This window comes from Cricetulus griseus, chromosome 3, assembly GCF_003668045.3.
Source record: "Cricetulus griseus strain 17A/GY chromosome 3, alternate assembly CriGri-PICRH-1.0, whole genome shotgun sequence".
Taxonomy (NCBI): Eukaryota; Metazoa; Chordata; class Mammalia; order Rodentia; family Cricetidae; genus Cricetulus; species Cricetulus griseus.
In genome coordinates, this window is record NC_048596.1 from 140,244,250 (window position 1) to 140,270,379 (window position 26,130).

The following is a 26,130-nucleotide window of genomic DNA, read 5'->3' on the forward strand; positions in this document are numbered from 1 at the left end:
AGCTTGCTGGCTTTGAACGTGTGACAAATATTTCAGAAAGGTAAATTTATCTCACTTGTGGATTTGATAGATACAAAATGCAGTTGTCAAATAACTTGGAGCCCTGTGTTAATAACTGGGTCATTTATACCGTGCTAAAAAGTAAAACGATATTGGAGGGATGCCACGAGTCTATCGGCTGTGCATCCCGTAAAAGTGAAATAAAGCTGTACTGTCACCTTTTTACACCGTCTTGCTGCCCAGGGAAAGTGGTACAAAACGCTGGCACAGTCTGCTGGTAATAAGGACCAGGTTCTAGGCTTTGTCAGCTTCTCTGTGGCAGTGGCATGCTTGAATTCACGGTAGTGACAGGAACACCCGTGTTCATGTACTTCTTTTTGTGTACTTTCAGCTTCAAGATCAAGTTGGAGGAAAGAACAGTTTTTCTTCCAAACTCATCTGCTTCAACTATTAGTCATACTGGGAATGGACAATGGAATGTTCTCTAGATTTATCATGACCAAAACCCTCCTTGTCTTCTGTATTTCCATGACCTTATCCAGTCACTTTGGGTAAGTTCTCCCTTGTGCTTTCATGTTATGGTCTTGGAGGGCCTGTGATCTTGTGAACGTACATAGTATAGGGCAGGACAGTCCTTGCCTGCTGCCTCTGCAATCCCTCACCCTTGAGTTGGTGGTGAATGTGTCCTGAGCCATGCTTTCTTCTTGAACAAAGCTGTTCCTGGTTCAGGGTCTCTGAAATGATTTAGACAGAAGAAAAGAGGTCTTTACAGGTGGAAGCAGAAGATGGCTGGGGGAAAGCTGCTTCCTCCTACTCAGGTTGGAAGAGGTGCAGAAGTTCATGGGCGTTAAGGATGTCTGCTGCTGTTAGACAAGTGTGTAACCCCTATTCCCTCCTTGCGTCCATTATGCAGCTGGTTTTGCTTATCTAGCCAGGCTGGTGCTGTGCATGTGGCATTGAAAGGGATCCAAAATAGTCTTGGCTGAGCCAAGCACAGAGATCAGAAACTACACCTGATTCACCTCCGAGGCTCTAGGCATGTCATTTCCATTGACCTCTTTCATTTGGGCCTTTAATGTCTCTGTAGCAATAACTAGCCTTTCCCCAACACACTTAAGACTTAGTGGTCCAGATGCAAGCTGTTGGGAAACAGTCTGTGTTCCTCTTCTCTCCTATGTCCTTCACTGCCCCAAATTGTCCTGGCTAATCAAAAGGATTTCAAGTTGAAGTACTCCTGTTGGACAGCTCGTGCTGCTTGGTTTCCTGTTTACCAGTGCCCAGTCCCAAGGGAGCACTTGAGATAGTTAGAAAGACTGCAGCATAGTCACCTGTTTCCATTAGTATTGCTAGACTGTAAAGCTGCTTGGTGGGTGTTCGTGGATCCATTCTGCTGGGAAAAAAATCCAATGAGGGCTCAGGCTTGTGACCAGGGGAAGTTAAGATGTATTCACAGCACCTGAGAAAGACTTGTCTGCCTGTACTCCCTCTCCCCTCCCCTTTCCCTTTCTTCTCTCCCCTCCTCTCCTCCCCTCTCCCTGAGAAAGACTTGTCTGTCTGTACTCCCTCTCCCCTCCCTTTTCCCTTTCTTCTCTCCCCTCCTCTCCTCCCCTCTCCCCTGCCCTCTTCTCCTCCCCTCCCTTGCCCTCTCCTCTCTTTCTCTTTTCTACTTTTTCTCCTCTCTCTTTCATTTTGCTCTCTCTCATCTCCACCTCTGTCACCTCTATCTGTCTAATTTTGTCTCTGTCTCTTTTCTCTCACCATCTCTTCTTGTTCTCCCCCTCTCTTCTTCTGCTCAAACTGGAAGGGTCAGGAGAGCAGAGAATGTCCAGAACACGGGCAGGAAATGTTATTCCCCAGCAAGAACATCCTTATTTGCCTGGAAAAGGGTGTCTTTGCAGGTTGTTGCCCGGTCCTGTGCATTCTCTGTTTATGATTTACACACATGCAGAGTACACTCTGGGGTCCATTTTCACAGGTCAGATGCTGAGTGACTTTGGTTCTTAAACCGAGTAGCACACACTCAGTCTAGCAGGTTGTGCCTTTCATAGGTTACAAGACATACCATAAAAAATGTGGTAGTACCTATTTATTGGATGCTGTGCCTTGCTTATTCTGAGGCGAAATGCTCCCCTTCCCAGAACCTTTGATTCTTCATCTACTACATGAGAGTTTTTCCTTTGCAAGTTCTTTCTTAAATGCTATCAACTGTAGTGTCTCTGTTGCTTTTCTGAATGGAAGGTGTGTGAAGGAAATCCCATGAACATTTACCATTGCAAATCAAGATGTTGAAATAGTTTGCTTGTTTTCTGATATTCCATGTATAGTGAGTGATATTTTGGAAGTTATGCCCATGCTGTGCTGTGCTATCTTGGGAACATACAGCTTATAGGATTTGGCACAATAATTATGATTGTGAATCAAATAAGGCAGGAAGCTCTCATTCTCTCTGGTAGATGCAAGTCAGAAGTAGGAAGGTATGTGTATGAGTTTAGCTAGTTTCTTATTTAATCCTGGGGTTTTCTAAGGTCTTCTATGAATTAGAGATGGGCTTGTCAATTCCCAGAAGGAAATGCTGATTAAGTCTGAGGCTACTTCCCAATCATTCAAAAACACTAACTGTGGGAGAAGATATTAATTTTTAGATATGAAGATTTTAATTGTCTTAGAGTCCATCATAGAGTAATACCTACCAACTGCAGGAAATACGTGAGATGCAGCCAAGTTTGGTTTTAAAATGGTGTCCTAAATACCCAGGTAACCATCCTTCCGATTCTGGTTTCTTCTACTGCTTGCTTGCTTGCTTCTGTGCATATTCAGCCTTTTGTTGGTTTCTGGTGCCAACCTTCCACTGTTACAAACTCTTTAGGCTGTGTGGTTTTAAGATGGACAGATGTGGCAGCAGTGCATGAGTGGGCCAACATTAGCTGCTTCCCAATGAGGTACATTTACATTATTTCTGATTCTCCACTTATCAATTTCTTAAGTATTTGAACTTGTTTCTATGTTAGTGGACTTACACAGCAGGCACTGTGAGTGCACTCTAAGCTTCTTTAGATAAGGGGGGAGCCAAGCAGCATGTGGTGTACACGGAACACATCAGAAGACACATCAAGTCCCCACTTACTCCTCAGAAGTGGATCTGCTTACTTACAGATTAATTATATGTAGGAATAATTGTGTTGAAACCCAGCCAGTTCTATAACATTTCCTTGACTTTGAATCTTGACAGAATAATAACTACTACAAGGCAAAGCACCCATTTTCCCAATGTTTTAAGACAATCCTAGGAGCTGCCTGATGAGCTCAGTGTCATTAGCCCCATCCTGCAGCTGGCAAGGTGGGATGGCTGAGTATCTCACTGGGACCTCTACATAGCTAACACCTGCTGGGGTCCTCACAGTGCACACCTGCTAGTGTCCTCAGACTGCACACCTGCTGGGGTCCTCAGCCACACACTTCAGAACTACTGGGTTCCACACACTGCACAGTCCTGTGCCATTCTGCTCATTTCTCCCCTGTGTTTTTTCTCTGACTTTGGTTTTGCAATATGTCAAGCCAATGTAGATGCTGGGGGTATGAACCTGGACAATATCCTCCGCTTTGGGCTTTGGAAAGAGTTTCCTATACTCTGAGAATGGGGAAGGGAACAGTTTGAAGAAATTCTCTTTCCCTCCTCCCTCCACCAAAGAAGGGATTTCTGTGATTAAGGTTCAAAGGAAGTTGAAAGGGGGAAGTTACAAGGGTCCTAGTTTGATTGTGACTGGGATCAGAGAATTAATTACTGATGCCCCTAAGTTTGCCCAGAAGATGAGACCTGGCAGGGGTGAGGAGATCTATGCAGACTCAGGCAGAAGAGAATGGAGAAAGAGGAAACATAAATGGTTCTGGTCAGGTACAGTTTGTCACACTGCATTTGTAAGAATCTGTGTATTCAGCAACAGAAGATACATTTGTAAGAAGGAACATGTATTTGTTGATTACATAAGATAGTGTGGACCTGCTTTGAAAATATCATGAGAATCATTTGTCTTTTTGCACATCCTTTGCTACATTTAGTCATCAGCAGCTCATTTTCAGTAGTTTTGTGATTTTACTATCAGTTGTGAATTATAGAACAGTACATGAGTCAAGCATACAACTCAACCAAGGCCTTATAGTCAGCCATACCATGGCCCATTCAGATACATGGGGTTATTTAAGCCATTAGAGTTATTTTAATGAAATCAGTAATCTAAATTTCATGATGTAGAAAAATTAGCACTGAAACAGTGTGGGAATCAAAATGCTGCCAAATATATAATGTTAAGTCTACACTGGAATTAATTTATCACCATTTAAAAACCATAATCTGTCAGACTTGAGAGGCCAGTGACAATTGCAAGGCACATTTGAGGATTACCAGTTCAATAAGGAAATGTCAGATTCCATTCATTTACTGGTATCAACATAGGAGATTTGTTTATAGAAATAGGAAATGCATTTTAATTCTTTTACATGGGAGCTGCAATTCAAATAGATGCTGGAAAACAATGTTTTGAATTGACAATGAAAACTGGGCCCTTATAAACCTGAAGAAAGGTCTTTCTTTCTCTGTGTACATGTGAGGCAGCCTGGCCTTTGGTCCCATAAAGAGAGACCTTTTCATCCTCCTTCCTATACGCAAGGATAGCTGCCTCTCCTCACTGCAACCATAAGCATGTCTGAATCCTGCCTGCACTCGCTGTGTCTTGTATACCTTCCAATAACAATTCATCCTTCTCCAGAGAGGCAGGTTCCTGAGGCTCAGGACACACAGTGAGTATAATGGTTGGAAAAGCACTGCAGCAGTGCAGCCAAAGCAGTGAGCAGGGGCAGGACTGAACTGATGGCTCTGTGTGGAGGCTGCATAGAGGGACAGGCAGAGGTGAGGAAGGTGCTCTTGCACAGAGCACAGTGTTCCACACCTCAGTGGTGATGGGGTGATGGTGCTATCTCTAACCTTGTTTTAAAAGACAGAAAGAGAACACGTTTCCAGACTTTCTACTTTATAAATCTGACTTTAAGCAGGTTTGACACCAGTGCCCAGTGAGCAGGGATCAGGCAGCTGGCATGAAGCACAGCTCTGCTAGGTAGGCTGTCCCTAATCTCCAGGATGAGTCCCTACCTGGGTTCAAGGAAGGGGGACACTGGGAGTATTTGGATTTTTTAGAGTCAGTGATACAAAATACTTGGTATGGAATTCAGAGGGAAGTCTTAGAATTAAAAGCAAAAAGAAATCTTAGCTCACTCTCATAGCAGCAAGGTTTACCAATAGGCATATGGGTGGGCTGCACAAATTTTCAGAATGCTGCTGTTGAAACATGCAGTTTAATTTTCACCAAGCCCTCCATTGGTGCAGAAGAAGAGCTCCGGCTTTAGAACTTGAATTGTGCCCAGTGTTTTGCTGCTGACGTGGTAGAATCACCTATTGTCTCCTGGATGGCTAGCATCCCCATTACAAGGGTCCCTCTACCATGTCCTAATGTTTATGGCACCACAGAAAAGAAGACAGCCGGAGAGGGAATCTATGGGTTAGGAACAAAAGAACATCCTGGTCTAGAAGATGAATGGGGCCACATTTAAGCATCCCGGGCCAAACCTACAGTGATTCAAGGTTTCTGGAACCTAATGCATAGTGAAAGATCACACATAAGGAATAGAAAAGCTCCATCTTACCACATTTCAGACCTGTTTCAAAAATAAACAGAACCTAAAAGTCAGCAAATCATAGGCCAATGGTTTTCGGTTTAAGGAAGAATTGACCATCAGTCCACAACCAGTTTGGTTCTATCCCAAGATCACTAGTGATAAGTATGAAGTCTTTTTGATGGTGGGTCCAGCTCTTATCTCTGTTTCAGCTTATTCTATGAGGTTGGAAGTTCCTTATCTAGCCTGCAGCTTAGTTTCTGGATTTCATATCTGGGGATAATAATGCATTCATCATTATAAGGCTGATGCATTGCTTAACCTATGCAAAATGTGTCTGTGCCTTAAGTCATACTATCTATCCACAGGGTTTAGTGTGTCCAGAGGATAATCAGTGTGTCTGGGCAAAGCCTGAACATAGTGAAGACCACATCTGGGGCAATACCCATGCAGCCTCCCTCCTCTGTGTATGGTGGTGGTCATCTTTGACAGTAGTGTGAATGTGTCCCTAGAGGTGCTAAAGGCAAGAATGGAACCTAGTTTCAATGAGATTGTGTTCAGATGTGAAAAAGACAAGCCACAAACCAGCAATGCTGAGGTTAAGGTGACAAATCAAAGAGTAATTCAGATGAAAGCTAGCATAAGTGCTAGAAGGAGATGCTACTGCAGGGACCTGATGGAAGTGAGGGTTTAGTGACAGCATTAATGGTGGGGAAGACCAAACTAGTACGGGGAATGGTGATGAATGCAGGGTACCACAGTGGAGGCTCACTAGTGAAATTGGGAACAGCCAACAGCTATCTTGGCATCAGTGGTACAGCTCCATGGGAGGCATAATCACAGTGTAAGGGACAGAACTGGATTAGACCTGGAGGAGCTGGAGTGTCAGATGATTTTACTTTTTAGGCCATGGAGTGGAGTGGAATTTATTATTGTTTTTTTTAATTTTTGTTTTATTGTTGGTTTTTGAGAAAGGGTCTCATGTGTCCCAGGCTAGTTATGAACTCTCTATGAAACCAAGGACAGACTTGAACTCCTGATCCTCTGATTTGTGAGATTATTATGTGTGCCACCATGCCTAATATATACAGTCCTTGAGTGCAAACCTTTGACTTTGTACACGCTAGGCAAGCACTCTCCCAGCTGAGCTATGGTGTCATCACATTTTATGTTTTGGAGATGAGAATGCCTGGTGTCATGTCATCTTCCTACTGTAGCCAGCTGGGTATCTGAGAGTATAGACTGTTGTGCCAGGTGACCTCATGAAGTAGTTTTAAGCAAGTCTGTTACTGTTTGGATGAAGTAATGATGTGACCTCAGTGTTGCATCCCTTGCGAGTGCAGAATAAACAGAGTTGAATGGAGTCTGGGGAAAAACGGGGAGAGATGGAGCCTGGATGCAGCCAGTTAACAGGTGTTTGCATGAAAAAGGATGTATTTTGACCAATGGGATATGTTGATTGAATGATGTGGGGGTGAAGGAAAGATTAAGGGTCAAGGATGCACCATCCACTCTTTCTCTTATTACTAACATGGGGAAGACAGCAGAAGATGTGTGTGTAGCTATGGCTTTGCAAGTCCTTGGAGAAACCACTTCCACATCCAAGTAGCTAGGCAGGCCTTTGGACACAGGGGGCTGGAGTTCAGAGAAAGACTGGGCTGCATCATGATTTAAAAGCTACTGGGCAGAAGAATAGGCAGAAATTGAGCATAGACAGAGTGGGAAGAGGTCAATAGACATTGTGGAGCTATGAGTTTTTGAGTGGAGGCAAGGAGCAGAGAATAGGAAAGAATAGGAGTATACCTGGACATAGCAGTATTTAGGGGTTAGAGCAAGATCTTAGCTTCAAGCTACGCACATAACGCTGTCTTAAAAATAAACAAGTAATTGAGCCGGGAGTTGGTGACACACACCTTTAATCCCAGCACTCGGGAGGCCGAGGCAGGTGGATCTCTATGAGTTCAAGGCCAGCCGGGTCTACAGTGTGGGTTCCAAGATTGGCTCCAAAGCAATACAGAGAAACTCTGTCTTGAAAAACCAAAACAAACAAGCAAACAAAAACACCAAAAAACTAAAAACAAATTAACAACAACAACAACAAAATCAAGTACAATCAACAGCCAGAACCTAAAGACAAGAGTTGTTGGGTTTTTTGTTTTTTTGTTTTTAGAGGCCTAGAGGAAAGAGCTATGTAGGAAGAGGGATGCAGTCATCTCTCTCGGCTAAATGTAGCTACTGGGCCCAGTAAGTGAAGCAGTTGGTCTTGACTCGTGGCTCTGTCAATTCAGAATTCACTCCTGGCCTTTAGCAAAGAGAGGTCCCTGGGTTATAGGTGGCAGGAGATGACAGGAGCAGCTGCAAGAGAAAGGAAGGGAGATGTGTGTGTGTGGGGGGGGGGTTGCAGTGGGTATCTAATGTATGCAGCTTTCTCAGATTTTTCTGAGAATAGGAACAAAGAGGTAGGATAATACGTAGGCTCTGTGGCCTGTGGAGTCACAGCGATAAGCTTTGGGAGTCTGAGCCAGGCACCAGTGCCAAGGACATAGAGAACCTGCAGGAAGAGTGGTGAGGAAGACAGCTTTGATCTGGGCAACTGAAGAGCAGCACTGAAGGCATGAGGAGAACCTAAAATGTCTGGCTCAGTACTTCATAGTCAGGGTTTTAGCCATATGAAATGTATTTCAAGTTCACAGTCTCACCTTGAGACTGGAGTGCTCTCATGTGGGGACAAAATTGTACCCATGGTCCAGCTAAGACCTGCCTTGTCATTATTTATGAAATAGCTAAATAAGTAAGCAATGGACAACTGAGGAAGACATCAGTGAGTGATGCTGTTTTATGTAGAGCTGTATAAGGACCTTAGCAAGTAAAATGAAGATGCATTCCTCAGAAGTACTAAAAATCCGAGGAAGGAATTTAGTTTCAGAAGATAAGTACACTGACACACAAAGTCTGTCCTGGGAAAATTCACAAAAGTGTTCACATCAAAACTGCCCAAAGTTACTGCTACTGAGCCATCTTATGTAAATCACAAATGGCTGTCAATGCAAGCATAGACAATATCACAAAGAAACCTATGGCTTTGTTTTCTCCAATAAGGTCTGGGCTATGATAATACTCAAACGACCTTCCCAAGGATGAGAGATTGTCCTTTTTAAAACACTATAGTAGTGAAACCTCACCAGGGTCACTTACCACATCACCATTCTTACTGGGTATGACAATCTGGATGTGTAAATAGTAAAATTACACTGGTGTAAAATCCTTTAAAATTGTTGTGGTATTAATGATTAAACCTGGAGCTTGGTTTCTTGCTCTGTTACCCAGTGCCTGGCCCTATGCAGTGCTCTGTTACACAGTGTCTGGCCCTATGCACAGTGCTCTGTTACAGTGTCTGGCCCTATGCAGTGCTCTGTTATACAGTGTCTGGCTCCTTGTGCAGTGCTCTGTTATCCAGTGTCTGACCCTGTGCAGTGCTCTGTTACTGAGGATCAGTGCAGCCCTAGTGGGGGCTTTTACCAGAGGTCTCACATTCCTTCTGCAAATACCAGTTGCCTTTTGGGAACCACTGTTCATAATTCTCTCTAGTGTCCATTTCACTAGATTGAGCCAATCTTCAATTTCAAAAATTCAGGTCTGTTTTCTTCCATTCCAAATCTAGACAGAGCCCATGTTCTCTCTCTCTCTCTCTCTCTCTCTCTCTCTCTCTCTCTCTCTCTCTCTCTCTCTCTCTCTCCTTTTCTGTGTGTGTGTTCCTGCCAGGTTATACTTTGTGAAGTGACATTTGGTTCCTACCCTTTTGGTGCTCTACTGAAATTCTCCAGGACTAAATTTTCTCATATCTAGATGTCAAGGCCAATGCTGCCTGCCATAGGTTCAGACACTTGTCATTGGGACCCATCACTGGGATTCCCTGAGGAAACATTTTAAGATTTAGGGGCTCCTGAAGGCTGTAGCACTGGCCGTGTGGCAGCCCCTCCATCTCCACCTTAGCCCTAGAGCACCCACTTTCCACTAGGACCATACAGGGAGGTCAACAGGTAGGAGTCAGGTTCTACACATATTGCTTCTTATTCTCTCTGAGATCAGTTAAACCTGAGTCTCCAGGGACTAGAAATTAAGAAGAAGCCAGTACCTTGAAAAGGCCCAGAATAAGACAACAGGGAGTGGGTGAGATCCTTTCCCTGGCTGAAGATATCCACAATTTATCTCTCTTAAAGACTGCTTGGAAAGCTAGCCCCCTTAGGAGATCAGATTTCATGGGATGATGGTTCCTAAATTCACTTTATCAGAATTAGAGGTTGGACTGCCATGGCAGGGATTTCAGTGACATTTGGTACTCTGAAGTACCTACCAGTGGCCCTGCCTGTCCTGTAGCCACTGTGTTCATCAGGCTGGAAAATGGGGCTCATTTATTCTTCAAACCAAAAATCACCAGAGTCACTGGGTCACATGCTTGTGCCTTCCATATGAACCAGGCAAAGAAATGCAAAAAGTAGTGACTTTTAGAATGTGTTAGGTTGGTTCTGTACAGTTGGTCCAATATACCTGCAGATTCTGCATCTGTGAAGTTGACCACACATTTTCTGTTTTGGATTAAAAAAATAGAAAAATTGCCTTTTCTGGGGCTGAGCATGTGTACAACCTTTCCTTTGTGTTATTCTCTAAATTATATGCTTTAATAAACACCAGTACAAACTTGTCTAGAGATGATAAACTATAAGGGAGGCTGTGTGGAGATACTGTGCAGCCCCACAGCAATGGTAGCAGGGATCTGAGCTTCCACACATTCTGGTTTCCATATTGAGGGGCATCTCTGTTGTCTTAAGAATCCCCTTTCAGGAAGATCAACTAATGTAGAAGTGGTAGAACTGGAGCATTGGATAAGCATAGCATGTTTTCATAAGTAATATTGAAAATTATCTTAAACTTTCATGCTTTAAGAGAATGTAGTAGCCAGGCATTGGTGGCGCACACTTTTAATCCCAGCACTTGGGAGGAAGAGGCAAGCGGATCTCTTTGAGTTCGAGGCCAGCCTGGTCTCCAGAGGGAGTGCCAGCATAGGCTCCAAAGCTACATAGAGAAACCCTGTCTCAAAAAACGAAAGAGAGAGAAAAAGAGAGAGAGAGAGAGAGAGAGAGAGAGAGAGAGAGAGAGAGAGAGAGAATGTAGCTATTTTAACCTTATTATAATTGAATTGAATTCATATTTAAGTATAATTATTACTTAATTATATATTACTTCAATTATAATTTAAGTAAGTTACCAACATTTAAAAGTATTTCTTTCATGCTGAACATGCTTGCTAGTAATAACAATTTTAGGTTCTCCTCACAAAAATCCACTTCTTGGAAGACCTTTATTTTGCCCCTGTAGCAGGAGCTCACTCACAGTTGTGCTAAGAGTGAGAAGACCCCAGTAAGGCTAAGATGGATGGTGGCCAGGCCTGCCTGGTGAAAACACTGCCTGATGCTCTTCAGTCACTCTGCTTCCCCCTGAACACAGTTTCTAGTATGTCTCCACTGCTTTCTTCTTCTAGTGCTTTGTTGAGCCAAACTAGAGTTCTTTCTGCCTAAGAAGTAATCCTGAAAGATCTTGCAGTTGAATGGAGGCAGAACCAAGTCCCCAGACATCTGTGGGTGAAGGAGGCACTGTGCCAGGGCAGCAAACAGTACTTGAGTAATCCTCAGTACCATGACAATAGGACATTGCACAGCCACATGTTACAGGTGATTCATTTTCTTGGGTTGATTATGAAAAACAAAGAAGCAAAATCACCACAACAACAGCAGCAAAATGTAAACCTGGCTTCTACCCTAAGAGGCATTTCCAGGGATTTTTTTCTTACTGTCTTTTTTTTCTACTCCTGGCACATGACTATTTAGTACAACAAGGCAAATACTCCAGACCCCTCCTCAGAGTCCTGAATGCAGCTAAATGAAGAACCAAAGATCAATACAGGATGCAATTATGGCAGGGCAGGGAAGATATTGAAAATTTTCCAAGCAAAGAATCATTATGGGCAAGTGTGAGTAGATACTTTAAAATACACAATAAAAAACTGTGTCTAGCTGAAGAGATGTCTCATAAGTTAAGAGCATTGAATGCTCTTCCATAGGACCTTGGTTCAATTCCCAGCACCCATGTGGTGAGTCACAACCATCCATAGTAACTCCAGGTTCAGAGAATCTAATACCCTCTCTTGGCCTCTATGGGCACCAGCTATATACCTGTTACACAGACATGCATACAGGCAAAACACCTATGCACATAAAATAAAAAGTAATAAATATTATATGTCCAGTAAATGGAAATAGCTCTGGCATTGGTGAAAATTTGTGCATGTGTAAAGTGAGATTCAAATCCAAAAGGCTTCCTAGTTGCCTGAAACAAGGCTTATATCTCAGAGAGAGAGAGAGAGAGAGAGAGAGAGAGAGAGAGAGAGAGAGAGAGAGAGAGAGAGAGAGAACTAAACAATACAGTGGCCAGCTGTTATGAAAACAACCAGTGATGCCACAAAATCTTTTTCTCTTGATGGCCCTGTATGTTCCTATCCAATGTGACTGAATAACTTTTCACAACTGATGATGGGCCAGCTTAGAAAAGTCCCTGAAACATGAAATAATTGTCCCTTGATTGTGGGAATATATTCTAAACCTCTGATGGGTGCATAAAATTTAGGGTATTGTTAAATCCTGCATCTGCAATTTTTTCTTTATAACACACACCTATGGTAAAGTTCAGGCTATAAATTAGGCATACTAAGAAATCAACAAGGACAACAATAATAAAATGGAAAAATTGTAACTCCATACTGTAATGAAATTACTAACTTGTACTACAGGGCTATTTATTAAATAAAATAAACATTGCCTGACATTGTACATAACAATGATGTGACATTCTAGCTGATAACTGAGACAGCTATTAAATGACTGGTTGGCAGGTAGCATATACAGGGTGGATACTCAGATATACTATTCCCCAAATAATACACAGTTTATAAATTCTGAGTTGCCTATTTATGACATTTTTATGTTTAGGACTTTTGAATGAAATTGACCTTGGGTCCTTTGAGCATCAGGAAATGGACTCATTTGTGAAGATAGACAGTGTTGTTTTTTTCCTGCTGTTGAACATTCTCACACCTTAGTTTTTAAATTGAAGAGATAGTGAGGCCCTTCTCACATTAGGCATGTGGACATTGTCTAAATTCAATAACCAGATGGACATTCACTGAATGCCATGAGAAGGAGACTGTGAGGCCAGACTGTCTGTGCCAAGTTATTAGACAACCATGCAAGCCCAGAGCACAACATTCATCTTACGCAGCCCAGCGGCTTCAAGGGCTTTCCCCCCAGCTACTAGCTACTGGGTGTGGGGAGTGTCTCCATTGTTTCTTCTGAAGTCTGAAATTATCATGGATGTTAGAAATAAGAGGCATGTAGTATTTTAAAATACTAAATAACAGAATGAAAGACTCACATCTGTAGGCTCTATACTAACAGGACTGAGTTTCAGTTTGTGAGCGCTTCCTTTAGCTATATGCATTCTAATGGTGATGTGAAAACGAGATTCAGGGAATTTTATGCTTATCCAACAGAGACTCTCTTTGGAGCAAGTAAAGGATTGGTCTGCTTAGATGCAATCGATGAAAATGCATGGTTTTCAAGAGCTAAGTGGGGAAAGGGCATGTGCATTCTGACCCCAGCTTCTCACAGAGAAATGGCAACTCTGATTTCAACGGCTTCATGAGAGAAAGTGCTTATGCAGACCTGGCATCCCACAGGCAGGCTTCCCAGGGAAGTGCCAGGAATCATGAGCTCTTCTTTTGAGTGCCAAGAGTACTGGATTTCACCCAGTGATGTGCCTTGAGTCTGTGAAGCCCAGACCAGCTTGTGGGTCAAGTGCTGATTGTACCCCAAAAACATTTGATGGAGGAGGACCTGTGGTATTCAGACACATTACTATCTCCTGGTCATGTGGATCTCCTGTCCCCCAGTTAGTCTTCTTGGTTTTCTCAGGGTATGCACCACTGAGAATAGAATTGCTGTGTGTCTGCTGCACCAAGTTCTTGGAAATAATTGTTTTCATTGATGACATTTAGGTAGGTCAATTCTGGCTTCCAGTTCCACCAACTTTTGGAGTCTGGAAAACTTCACACCACTGAATGAAACCAGAATATTCTTGTTCATTTTCTGAGGGCCAGTCTGCTTGTAAGGGTGCAGTTAGAATTGGGCTCACCTTCTTGTCTTCTAACTTGGGTACAATATTTTTTTGAGATAGGATCTCACTATGTAGCTTTTGTTTACCTGGAACTCGCTATGTAGACCATGGTGGTCTTGAACTCACAGAGATCTGCTTGTCTTTGCCTCCTGAGTGTAGGGATTGAAGGTTTGTGCCACCACACCTTCCCCAGGTTAAAATTTTCAGCCTCCCTGTTCTCATTGATGTCTTTCAATTTCAGTTTTTCTGATTTAAATAAAGTTCTGGAATCCCCTGTGATTTCATGGTTTCATGGTCCTGCTATTCTATGTACCAAGGCTTATTTTTTGTTGTTCAAATGTGGCTAAAGCATTGAAATCCACAGTCTTAAGAGCAGCCTAGACTTTAGAAAAGAAGCAAGAACCTCCAGCTCCTCAAAAAGAGTGGGGAACCGGGAGCTTGATGTTACGTTGACAGCCATTCTGCCTAGAGCAAAACTGAGAATATTCAAGATCCAGGGCTTGTGAAGGGAACCCAGTGGCCAGCCAAGGCCGCATGGGAGGTCTGTTTATTAGATCACAGTCCTCCAAAGTCAGAATGCCATATGAGTATTGTGTGCCTGTCTTGAAAAAATATTATAAGAAGCAATTAGAATTTCCTTTCTTATTTTTCTCTTTCAAAGCTTCTCACAAATGCCAACCAGTTCTGTACGAGACGAGACCAATGACAACATCACAATATTCACCAGGATCTTGGACGGGCTTTTGGATGGATATGACAACAGACTGCGGCCTGGGCTGGGAGGTGAGTGTGTGAGGACTGTGAAGATCTAGGGAAAAATCTCCCTCAGCCATAGCAATATGCTGACTGAACTTCTGACAATTCCTCAAAAGAGAGAACTGCTTTGCTAGGATTTTGAGTGGAGAACTGATCTATCTTGTGTCCTGTGTTATTATGTGTTATTATTCATGGGGCCAGGGGGAAGTGGTTTCCTTATCACATCACTGAAGACTCCTTGCTTTCCAGATAATCTGACAGTCCTCTCTGGTTCCTTCCAGAGGAACCAAGTTCTTAGGTGCTGTTAATGCTAAGAATGCAGTGTATTAGGAAATAAGAGAAAGGGCCCTTATTCTCTTATATACAAATGCTTATGAGAATTCTACTGCCCATTGAAAGTTTTCTTTATGTCTTCACATGCTGGAAGTCTGATTTCTCACAGAGTTAAGGTATTCACATAGTCCCTGCTTATCCAAAGAGTAAGTCTCCTGAACCCCAGTGGAGATCTGAAATAGCAACTACTTCCAAACTCTCAAGCTTTGTTCCTCTATTCAAACTGTGAGGATTAGACACTTTGCCAGATGCATTCTTGAAATAAAATGAGTACTCCAATGTTTGTATTATTAACAAAGATTCACAGAAAGCACAGATTTGTATTCATTGTCTATAGTGCAAGAAAAGACCTCCCAGGTCTGGTGTCACCTCTCTACCCCACTGAAAGATGTTATCGGGCTCAGTGCCCAACAGTTCCATCTCTGCACATTCAGCACAGAGAGCACTGATGAACTGCCATCAACTCTTGCAGAATTTTATTCAGGTAGCCTGTGTAACTCTTATCCATGCAGCAGAGAGCCTAATGGGCTACTCTGGGTCAGAGGGTACAGTAGGGCTTCAAGCTTATCCAGCAGGCAGGCACTAAAATCACAATACACAGACATGATAAATATATACCATGAAAATGGAATAACTCCTCAACAGGAGATTGAGCCCACTATGCCAGTAGGCAGCTTGGAGCAGTTAAGCATGGGTGGTGGTACATCCTGGATATAGTTTCTGCTCATGACCAAAGGAAAACAAGAGCCCCTGTTCCAGTATTATTGATCATTTTGATACTTCTGTACACCCTCACTTTAGTTAATATGGTAGGACCCTGTGATGGGAGTTTCTATCATTCAAATGTCATTTAAGGAGGAGTGGTTCTTTTTCAGGCTATACGTGTATTGGCATACACCAAAGCCCTTGCTCAGTACTCCTTCCCTGTGTCCACACAGTGCTTCCAGTTTCATTGTGGTATTCACTCAAGCCAGTATCCACAGCAGGCTGGCCTTCTGGCTCCAGGCTTAGCAGTGACACTACTCTAGACCTCCCATCTCAGCCCACATCTATTGAAGACCACTCTCCAGGGGCAAAGGTACCATGAGGCCGAGGCCATTTTCCTAACATGATGGATACTCTATTTGATTTGTGGTTTGGAACAACCCAGGTCCATTTCCAGTCTTCCAGGTTCACAAAAAACGCATCTATGCCACAGTTACAAAGAATGAAATTGAGTACTACACTGAGAACATCAGCACAGTATAGATGAGGCTCGTGGTGAGGCAGTTCAAAGCAATCTGTGTCTGTGTTTCAGAGCGAATCACGCAGGTGCGAACAGACATCTACGTTACCAGCTTTGGCCCAGTGTCCGACACAGAAATGGTAAGTACCAAAGCCTGGTCAACACAGACAATTCCCACACTGTAACAACTGTGGTAAGGGCCTCTCCCACAGAGATGTCACCCTGATGCCTTCTTCTGTATTAGGAATATACCATAGATGTGTTTTTCCGACAAAGCTGGAAAGATGAAAGGCTGCGGTTTAAGGGGCCCATGCAACGGCTGCCTCTCAACAATCTTCTTGCCAGCAAGATCTGGACCCCAGACACATTTTTCCACAATGGGAAGAAGTCCATCGCACACAACATGACCACACCCAACAAGCTGCTGAGGCTGGAGGATGATGGCACACTACTCTACACCATGCGGTGAGCTGAGTACCCCTGGGTGGCTGGCCATATCAGCTGGTGGCTATATCTAGATATGTCTGGCACATTTCTGGACAAGGCTTACTGCCTAATGGATTGTACACATGTGGAGGCACGTGTGTGTGTGTGTGTGTGTGTGTGTGTGTGTGTGTGTGTGTGTGCGCGCGCGCGCGCACAGTGGTGCACCACGAGAAAGTGCTTGTGCTTGAAGAAGTACAGATGTTAAGGCTTGTTCAGATTATTTTTCTGGGCTGAAGAGGTCCATAGACATCACCATTTATACTCCTTTTTATTTTTGATACATGCTCAAGAGCATCCTTTGAATTAGGGACTCAGATAATAAAAGAGGGAAATTGTGTTTCATACAAATTTTCTTACGAACCTACAAGGAACCCATTTTGGTTGCAGTTGTACAGCTTTTTTTCAAGGTTTGAAAACACATTTCTTATGCTTTGATAAGATTTAAGTACTAGGAATAAGTTTTAATATTTTTAATTTAAAATGACATTTGCCACTCTTGTTCTGACTTGTTCACAGACTTCAGTTACTCAATAAATTGACCAATGAGCAAAAGTCTTTCATTGCTTTTCAGTTTCCATGGTGATTATAAGTGGGCTTGAGGAAATGCTTTCAAAATCACAGAAAACAAAACAAAACAAAACAAAAAATAAGCCTGCATTTACTAGCTACACACATACTCATCTAGGTATCTGAAAAATTTATTTCACTAAATTGCTATTCGAAAAGAACTTTAATACATAATCATATTGGAAAATAGCATAGCGATTGTCACACTCAGAGGCTGTGTTTGAACTATAGTTTCTCAGGGACATGTGGGCATAGTGTCATGCACCTATGTGACAGCAAGACATGACTTGTGGCAGAGAGGTAGTGAGCAAGACACTGACACACATCTTGGTGTTTCATTTTCTGCCCAACCCTTCTCTTTTCCTCACACTGCCCTTAATCTTGTGTCTGTAGGTGGACACAGCTAATAGAGTTAGTGTGTCTACACATCACCTTTTCCATTCAAAGTAGTCTGTGGAGAAGTTAAAAATAGCGTCAAGTTTGAGAATGAGTCCTAGGTCAGTACTCTATGGAAAAGAAACAGTCTGCAAGGGAACTCAGGACAACAGAGAAAGGGGCAAGACAGAGTCTGAGCTCATGGCTCATGCTAGTGGGCAGCTGGCATTGGGGTAAAGGGTTGAATGAGGCTATTGTGGGAGTAAATTTTTTTTTCATAGAATAAAGATATCCACCATCCCACTAGGTTATTGTCCTTGCATCTTATCAGAAAGAGATTACTTAGATCCAAAATGTAAGCCACACATCATAAAATTTATAGCTTTACTTGAAGCAATCACATTAGAAGTGTTACACTTCTGATGCACATTACCTATGTGAGGAGTGGAGTCATCTATGTTATAGAGAGGGACAGACAGGACAGGGATACCCTCACTGTGTCATTTTCCAGGGCACAGACATCACATCACATGGTTCTGTTGTCAAAGAGTTTTACTAGCCAGGTGCAGGTAACACCTTCATATTTAGTGCTCAGAGAGGGCGAGGCTCAGAGGAGTTTGGTGATCACCTCAGGGTCACTAGAGTCACAGAGCCATCAAAGGGCCAGCCACAATTTTAGCAGTATCCCTGCTTGATCCATCACATTTGTATGCTGGCGTGCAGCCACATTCTTAGTGGATCTAGAAGAGTCCTATTAGTACCATCCTTAGAGTGCCATGCCCAGAAGGAAGGGTACGAGTGATGAGAGCCACAGCAACTTGTGGCAACAATGAGTGGTTGCTATGCAGAGCGAGACTGTTAATGAGCTGCAAAGCTGATAATGAGTTTTCTTTTTCCCAGTCTACAACATTTGAGAAGGGGAATAGTCCTTGGAATTGCTGTGCATCTTAATGTGTTAAAGCTGTCTCACTTAGGTGTCTACTGCTGTGATTAAACACAACGACCAAAAGCAATGTGGTGAGGAAAGGGTTTATTTCAGGGTATACTTCCATGTTCATCACTGAGGGGAGGCAAGGCAGGAGCTCAAGACAAGAACCTGGAGGCAAGAACTGAATCAGAGGCCACGGAGGAGTGCTGCTCACTGGCTTACTCCTTATGGCCTTCTCAGTTTGCTTTCTTATACAACCCATGACCACCATCCTGTGTCAATCACAAATCAAGACAGTGTCCCATAGACTTGCACACAGAACAATCTGATGGGGGGTATTTTCTCAGTTAAGATTGTGTCAAGTTGACAAAAACCAACCACCATCTTACTGATTTAGCAAGGACAGTGAAATGACAGTACAAATTACTGTCAACACACAGGTTACATGCTGGCAAAGGAGGACCTGGTGCCCACCCATCATGGGCAATTTGGGGAACAGTTTTCTGTGCAGCAATAAAGTCATTTATCAGACCTGGCACTGTAGCTTGGATCTTGAATGTCACCCCACGACCAGTAGGCTAAAGGCCTTACCCCCTAAGCATTGATATTGGGAAGAGTGGAACCAATAAGAGATGTGGCCTAGTCTTCAAGGGGGCAACTTTTCTTTCCCTCCTTTTGGCTTCCCAGCATGAGATCCATGGTGTGTCTCTGCCATGCATTCTTGTCCTTATGTCTGCCGTGCAACAAGCCCAGAAGAATGGAGCCAATAGGCTATGACTGCAATTTTCAAAATTATGAGCCCCAAAGACCTTTTTCTCTTTGTAAATTGATATCTTACAGGCATTTGTTACAGAAACAGTTATCCAGTTTACACACCATACAAAACCAGTGGTTTTGTCTCCCTTGGTTCAGTAGTTCCTTGCTAACGTCCACTCTGAGGAGGTCATAAGAAACATGGTCTGAAAATGTATACAGAAATGTGCATTGTGATTTTTCTCAGGACACCAAATAGCAGCAGAAAGCACAAATAGGTACACTGTTCAAGTAAAATTTTGTCCTTACTGCTCCGTAAGACATATCTAATTCAAAAGAGGAAATGTGAATGTGTAGTGAAAGCTAGTATCTGCATGGTACCCTTTTTTAGCCCAAGGCTGACCTAGAAATGTTTACAAACAGTAGCCATTTTCTTATAAAACATAGCTCCCCCGAACACTAACCCCCCCAAAAAAGCCAAAGAAGTGCTGTGCTTGGGTAGGGTTTTTACTTACAATCCCCCATCATGTCTCAGAAGTCTTTTAAGTTGGAAGTCATTTAAAAACACACATTGCTGAGCAAACTGGACATTGTTCTAGTCATCACTGATTCATGCTTCCTGAGTGTCTGTCACGTGACACACTTAGCTGGTGTATTGTCAATACTGAATCTGAAAACCTTTTAGGATTGCTCCAATGAGCCATTGTTTCCATGATCTACAGATAAACTTCACCAATAGCTTTCGTAAGCCTAAAGAGAGCCACTGGCATTTCCCATTATCTTCAAAAGGAAGTGTCTTACAGCCAGAAGTGTAGCTCAGGTGTAGATTGTGAGTTTAACAGTATGAGACCCCAGACTCCATTCCCAATACCAAACTATGAAGCAAGAAAGTAAACCTAAATATAAATTCAGGGACTTAACAATTTTGTGGGATTGTATTTCAGTAAGTCTACTATAAATTGAAAGTGTTCTGAGTTGAAGATACCTTTCATTCCTGTGGCTGGTGCGCATCAATGTGAGTAGTAGCACCTTCTTGTTATTGATGTTTTCCAACAAGCACAAGGCTCCTGGGACTGTGGCTCTCTGTGGTTGCAGGATTTGTATTTGACAAATACATTTATAGCTACAAAATTTTAACTGGACACTTGATGTGTGCATTCATGTGCGAATATAAGCAACTATACATATGCATTGTCCAATAATATGAAATTCAAAACATTGTTCCTCCTGAGTGTCTCATTTTCACACTCTCACCTTGTCACATTTGCAAGCCTAACATGGGAAGTTAGGAAACAGTGACCATTGGTTTCTGGTAGGACAGCCTTCAGCATATACCTTGTCCAGAGTTGTGTGCCCAGCATTAGTGGTGGTCACTTTGAAGGAAGCCTCTACAGAGATGCCCCAGGCCTTTCTTTGTAGGGTCCTGCAGTGGAGGGATAATGACCCCAAAGAACTGCTCATGCTGTTGGAGACTGTTGCTATGGCCAGCCTATGTTATTCCCTTTTATTTTCTGCCTGCAACTTTCTGTCATCACTGGAATGTGAGCATGGGTGCCCTGTGGGACAAGCCTGTGTAGCTCAGGATAGGGCAACCCCATGCAGCTCAGCATGGGGTGTCTCCCAGGGAGCATGCCAAGCTGTTATTTATTGTATTTTATGAGCAGGTCACTTGGCTACCAATGGCTTCCTTCTTCTGCACCCTCAGAACATCTATGCTTTGTAAGATAATGCTGTGAACACCACCTTAGGGAGCATAGCCCTCACAATGGGCTCCTGGCTGAAGTTGTTGGTCTGTTGGACTAAAATCCACTAGGGGAAAGAAAGGACTTACAGGAGAAGACTTGCAAAGCCAGAGTCCTGCCTATGTCAGGAAACTCAGCATCTCTTCCACTCAGGATCCCTTCATTCATGTGTGATGTTCCTACCTAGGTAGAAACACTGGAGTGTTAACAGTTTTACCATTGTGTCAGACACACAGCAGGGTAGCATATCCCAGCACTGTCTGCATCGAATGTCTTTCCACTTTGTCTCCTGACCAGTGAGTTTGCTGTCTGCTATTTCACTTTGAAGAAAGCATACTTAAAAAACAAACAAAAATTATTATATTATTCTTTTTAAAAGTCTAGTAGCATATATTAGTTATACAAAATAAGGGTGTTCGTTGTGATATTTTTATACATGCATATTATGCATTTTGATCATATTCACTCCATCACTGTCTGTTGTTATCTCTTCTAATACAGTAGGGTTATTAAGACTTCCTGAGAACTGGATTATAATAAATATGCATGTCAACCCAATGCCCACTAGAGGGCAGGATTCTCACAGTTCAGCTCAAAGACTGGCACCATCCTTCCAGTGAAAGTGTAACTTAAGGGGAATTACATGTGTTATAAATGTCTGATTTATGGGAAATGTATCTGGAAAATGTTATAAATGTATAGCTAAAACTTTTAACTGGGTAGTGAGGTGTGTGTATGCATATGCAAATGTTTATACATATGCAAACATCTATACATAATATACCCCAGTATCTAGTTATTATGGGGCTGGGAGGATGGCTTAGCGATAAAGGGCTTGCTCTACAAGCACGAGGTTTTTAACTCAGATTTCAGCATGCACAAGGAAAGCCCAGATGTGGAGGTGTGCACCTGCAAGACCTGTCTCATACCTAATCGCAGGTCTGGAAAGCAAAGACAGGAGGATCCCTGTGCTCAACTGTGACAGTCTAGCCAATCAGTGAGCTCAGTTGATAGACCCTGTCTAAAGAGAGTGACTGACATAGATTTCTTGCCTACACACAAACGCACATACACCCCAAACCAAACCAAAACCAAAAATATCACCTTATGAACCAGGAGCTGTAGAGCTGGCTCAGCAGTTAAGGGCACTTGCTCTTGCAGATTACCTGAGTTCAATTCCCATCACCCACAGCCATCTGTAATTCAAGTCCCAGGAGATCTTATGCCTTCTTCTGGTCTCCTCGGTACAAGGCATGCACATGCAGGTTCAGAGACATACATGCAGGCAAAGCATTCATGCAGGTAAAATGAAAATAAATCTAAAAGCACCGTGAGCCCCAGATATATTAGCTGAATCTTATAGTTGATCTAAAATTTTAGAAAAAACAAGATGAGATAGCAAAATAGAGAGTCGATATTAATATTTCAGACAGTAACAAGTATTTGTGTGTCCTTGTCTCACATACAGTGTGTTTATACATGCAACACACACACACACACACACACACAGAGTCTCCTACAGTTTTATAGTGTCTTATTTCTCTAAATTCCGTTTTGTTCTATATTGTAACATACATTGGAAATGTTTTATGTTTCTTAAGCATGGCTCTGAAACTGTGACACATGTGTTCCATTGTGTAGGTATTTCATCTTCATGAGTCGATACAGAGTTCATGTTATTTCAGTTTTTCTATGCGTGATAAGCAACATTGTGATGCAAGTTGATGGGTATATGCTTTGGATTAATTCCAGGAACTGGACAAAAGATAGGTAAATATTTTAAAGTTGTTCCAGAGAGTCTCCCATCATCACTCCTACCAACTCTAAGAACAGATTTCTTTAATTACTTCCTCTCTATGTGAAAGTGAAGTGGCTGTCCTTTCCTGAGATACGTTAGCAACAAGTCTGTTTTAAACACATGCATAGGCCACTCATCACAGATTCTAGTAACATGCTCCTTCCTTTCTTCCCTCTACGGTTCATAAGAGCCTTTTTACTGCTTGCTTTCAATGCACTTGCTTTGTATCCTGGGGCCTGGAGCCTGGCATGCACATCCTCGCTCTCATCTGCCCATCCCCATCTGGCTCCCTGTAGACATGCGCTCACTGTAGCTCAACTCTTCATTCATTGGCAACCAGCCTTCCTAGATGTGTCTCAAGTTTACTCCTCTTGCCAGCCTGCTCCTGCCACCTCAGCTCTCTGCATCTGGGCTGTCACCATGCTGAGTAGCACACTGATAGATTAGCCAGTGTTCCATGTTTCATGTTTTTGAAAGGGGCCTATTCTGTGTCATTAACATACAATAAGTTGTTCATATATGTGGGCTCCACATCCTAGAATTCACATAGCCCCAGATCTCACAGAGTAAAAGCAATACACCTGCACAAAACATGACAGCTTTCCTGGTCATTTCTCTCACACAATACAGCACAGCAGCTATTTACCTTGTGTTCACCAGTGCACTGGGTAAGAGAAGTCACCTGGAGGTAAGTTAAAGTCTACCAGGAGGATGCTTGTAGTTTCAATGCTAACTATACCTCAAAAGTTCTTTTGTTGTTAGCTCACAGAATACTGTGTTTCATTATGACATTTTTATACATATGTCATTGCACTTATTGCCGTATTTGTCATCCAACTCTCCTCCTGGCCCCACATGCGACCCTCACTTGTCTTCTTCTTCTCAAATATTCCCAGTTCTGCCTTCATGTCATTTGTGTGCATGTCTATGCTGCTAAATCTGTATCCAGCCTATGAAAGTCAACTTGTGATAGTCTGCCTTTCTCCCAAACCCTCTGTTGTTCCCTTCCCCACCTTCCCGTTTGGAGCCCTTCTTTCTCCCTCAGAGTTCCTCTTCTAAAAGCAATATATATTATTACACATAGGAATGAACACATGTAGAGTTTGTCTTTCTAAATCTAACTTACTTTGCTTAACACGATTGTCTTTAATTCAATTTTTCTGCAAATGACATAGTTGCATTCTTCTTGATGGATGAATAAAACTCCAGTATGTCTCTACAACACATTTTTGACCCATTTATCTGCTGATGGACCTCTAGACTGGTGCCATGTCTTGGGCAGTGGGAGTAGTGCTTCACTAAGCATGGATGTGGAAGCATGGCATGTTGACTTAGAATTCCTTGGGCACGTGTTCTAATTTTAGTTCCCCAAGGAGCTTCCCACTGATTTCCATAGTGACTGGACAAATTTATATCTTCACTAACAGTGACTAGGAGTTCATTTTTCCCTGCATCCTTATAAATATTTCTTGTCATTTGTTTCCTTGATAGCCATCTGGCTTGTGAGAGACGAAATTCTAGAGTAGATTAAATTTGCATTTCCCTTGAGGCTAAACATTTTCAATGTTTTTGTTTTTTTCAAATATTCCATGGCCATTTGTATTCCTTTTTTTGAATGCTGCTTATTCAATTCATTTACTCAATTTTGTTTCTAAACTTTATTTTCATGATTTCATTACATATCTGTATATAATGTAATTTGGTTATCATCTCCCTTGTTATTCTATCTTATTCACTTCTGCTTATTCCCAAGAGACCCCTTGCTACTTCCCTGTCTGTTTTTTTTTTTTTTTTTTGTGGCCCACTGTATTTAGGGCTGCCTGCATGAGCATAGATGAGCTACAACAATGAGGAATATATGACTCTCCCACCTCCATCAATCATGAATTGCGTCCTAAAGGAAGAGTGGCACATATGAGCTTCTCCTTGATCCATGACAGAGTGTTGATGAGCCCAGTCCTCTGTTGCTGTGAGTTCCTGGGTTCAATACCCATGTCATGTCCAGAAAACAGCATTGCAAGTACTCTTTCCCATTCTCTGGCTTTGACGTTGTTTCTACCTCCCCTTCATAGCATTGGAGTGGGTGATATAGATAAATGTTTGATTTAGGGTTTATCACTCCATGGTCTCAGCACTCTCATCAGTTAGGAATCTGCATTCACCAATGTCCATTTCAAGAAAATGCTTCTTTGACAAAGCCTCACCATAATCTGTGGATGTAAACATGAACATCCGGGAGGCAGTCTGATATCATGTCCATATGGCAAAACAACAGTAGGTTTTCCCATAGGACCTATGACCTCCACAGCCATGGGCTTTTGCCTATTTTACAGCATCAGGCATGAATGCTGAGTTGTTATTGTATCTCACAGGGCTCATAACCTAGGTAAAACTGTTGATGACTTTTCTCCCCCAGCAAGCTACACAGCAGCTTCCTGAAGTAAGAAAGCTAGCTCAGAGGGAAGAAGATCACAGCTCAGCTCCAGCTTGGTTTCTCTATATCGTGCATCCAAAGTACATGTTGGATTCAGTGGCAATGTCTTATAGTTCAGTTCTGATGATCTTCCATCAACTGATTGATTGGATGGTGATGATGATGTTTCATTTTTAGAGTTCTTCATAAGTTCTAGGTATTAGTTCCTTGACAGATGTATATCTGGCAAAGATTTTCCCCACACCTTTAGGCTGCCTTTCACCTTTTTGTTGCTTCTTTCTCTGTGGAGAAGGTCTTTAATTTTATGCACTTATAAGTTTTTAAATTCTGAGGGTTACTACTTGAATGGTTAGAGTTCTTCCCAGAAAGCTCTTGACTATTCTTTATCTGAAAATGTTTGTCTTATGCTTTATTCCAGCAGTTCCAAAGTTTCATGCCTTACATTGAGGTCTTAAATCCATTTTGAGTTGATTTTTGTGTAAGATGGGTCTCGGTGCATTCGACATGGAACTATCCAGTACCATATGTTAAAGAATCTCTGTTGTCTCTGATGACTCTGATGCCTTTTTGACACCTCTGTCAAAAGTTAGGGGGCTGTAGCTGTGTGTGTTTGTTTCTGGAGTCTCTATTCTACTGCATATGAAATATGCCTATGTGGGGCTAGCACCATACTACTTTTGTTACATTGAATCTGAAGAATAATTTACAATCAGGTATTGTGATACCTCTAGCACTGTTCCTTATACTTGATATTTCTTTGGTTATCGGTGGACTTTTATATTTCCATAAACCAATTTTAAAGTATTTTCCTAGTTTTGTGAAGAAAGCCATTAGAATTTTAAT

At 42.3% G+C, this 26,130-nt stretch overlaps 1 protein-coding gene across 1 annotated transcript in view; it reads left to right on the top strand.

The window, feature by feature from the left end:
• Nucleotides 1–465: 465 nt before the first annotated feature.
• The window catches only part of Gabra5 (gamma-aminobutyric acid type A receptor subunit alpha5), a 91,498-nt gene continuing 65,833 nt past the window's right edge, over nt 466–26,130 (top strand). Inside the window, exons 1-4 of the mRNA XM_035441392.1 lie at nt 466–551; nt 14,552–14,673; nt 16,277–16,344; nt 16,449–16,669. Coding sequence (XP_035297283.1) covers nt 466–551; nt 14,552–14,673; nt 16,277–16,344; nt 16,449–16,669 — 497 coding nt within the window. The remainder of the gene's footprint in view (nt 552–14,551; nt 14,674–16,276; nt 16,345–16,448; nt 16,670–26,130) is intronic.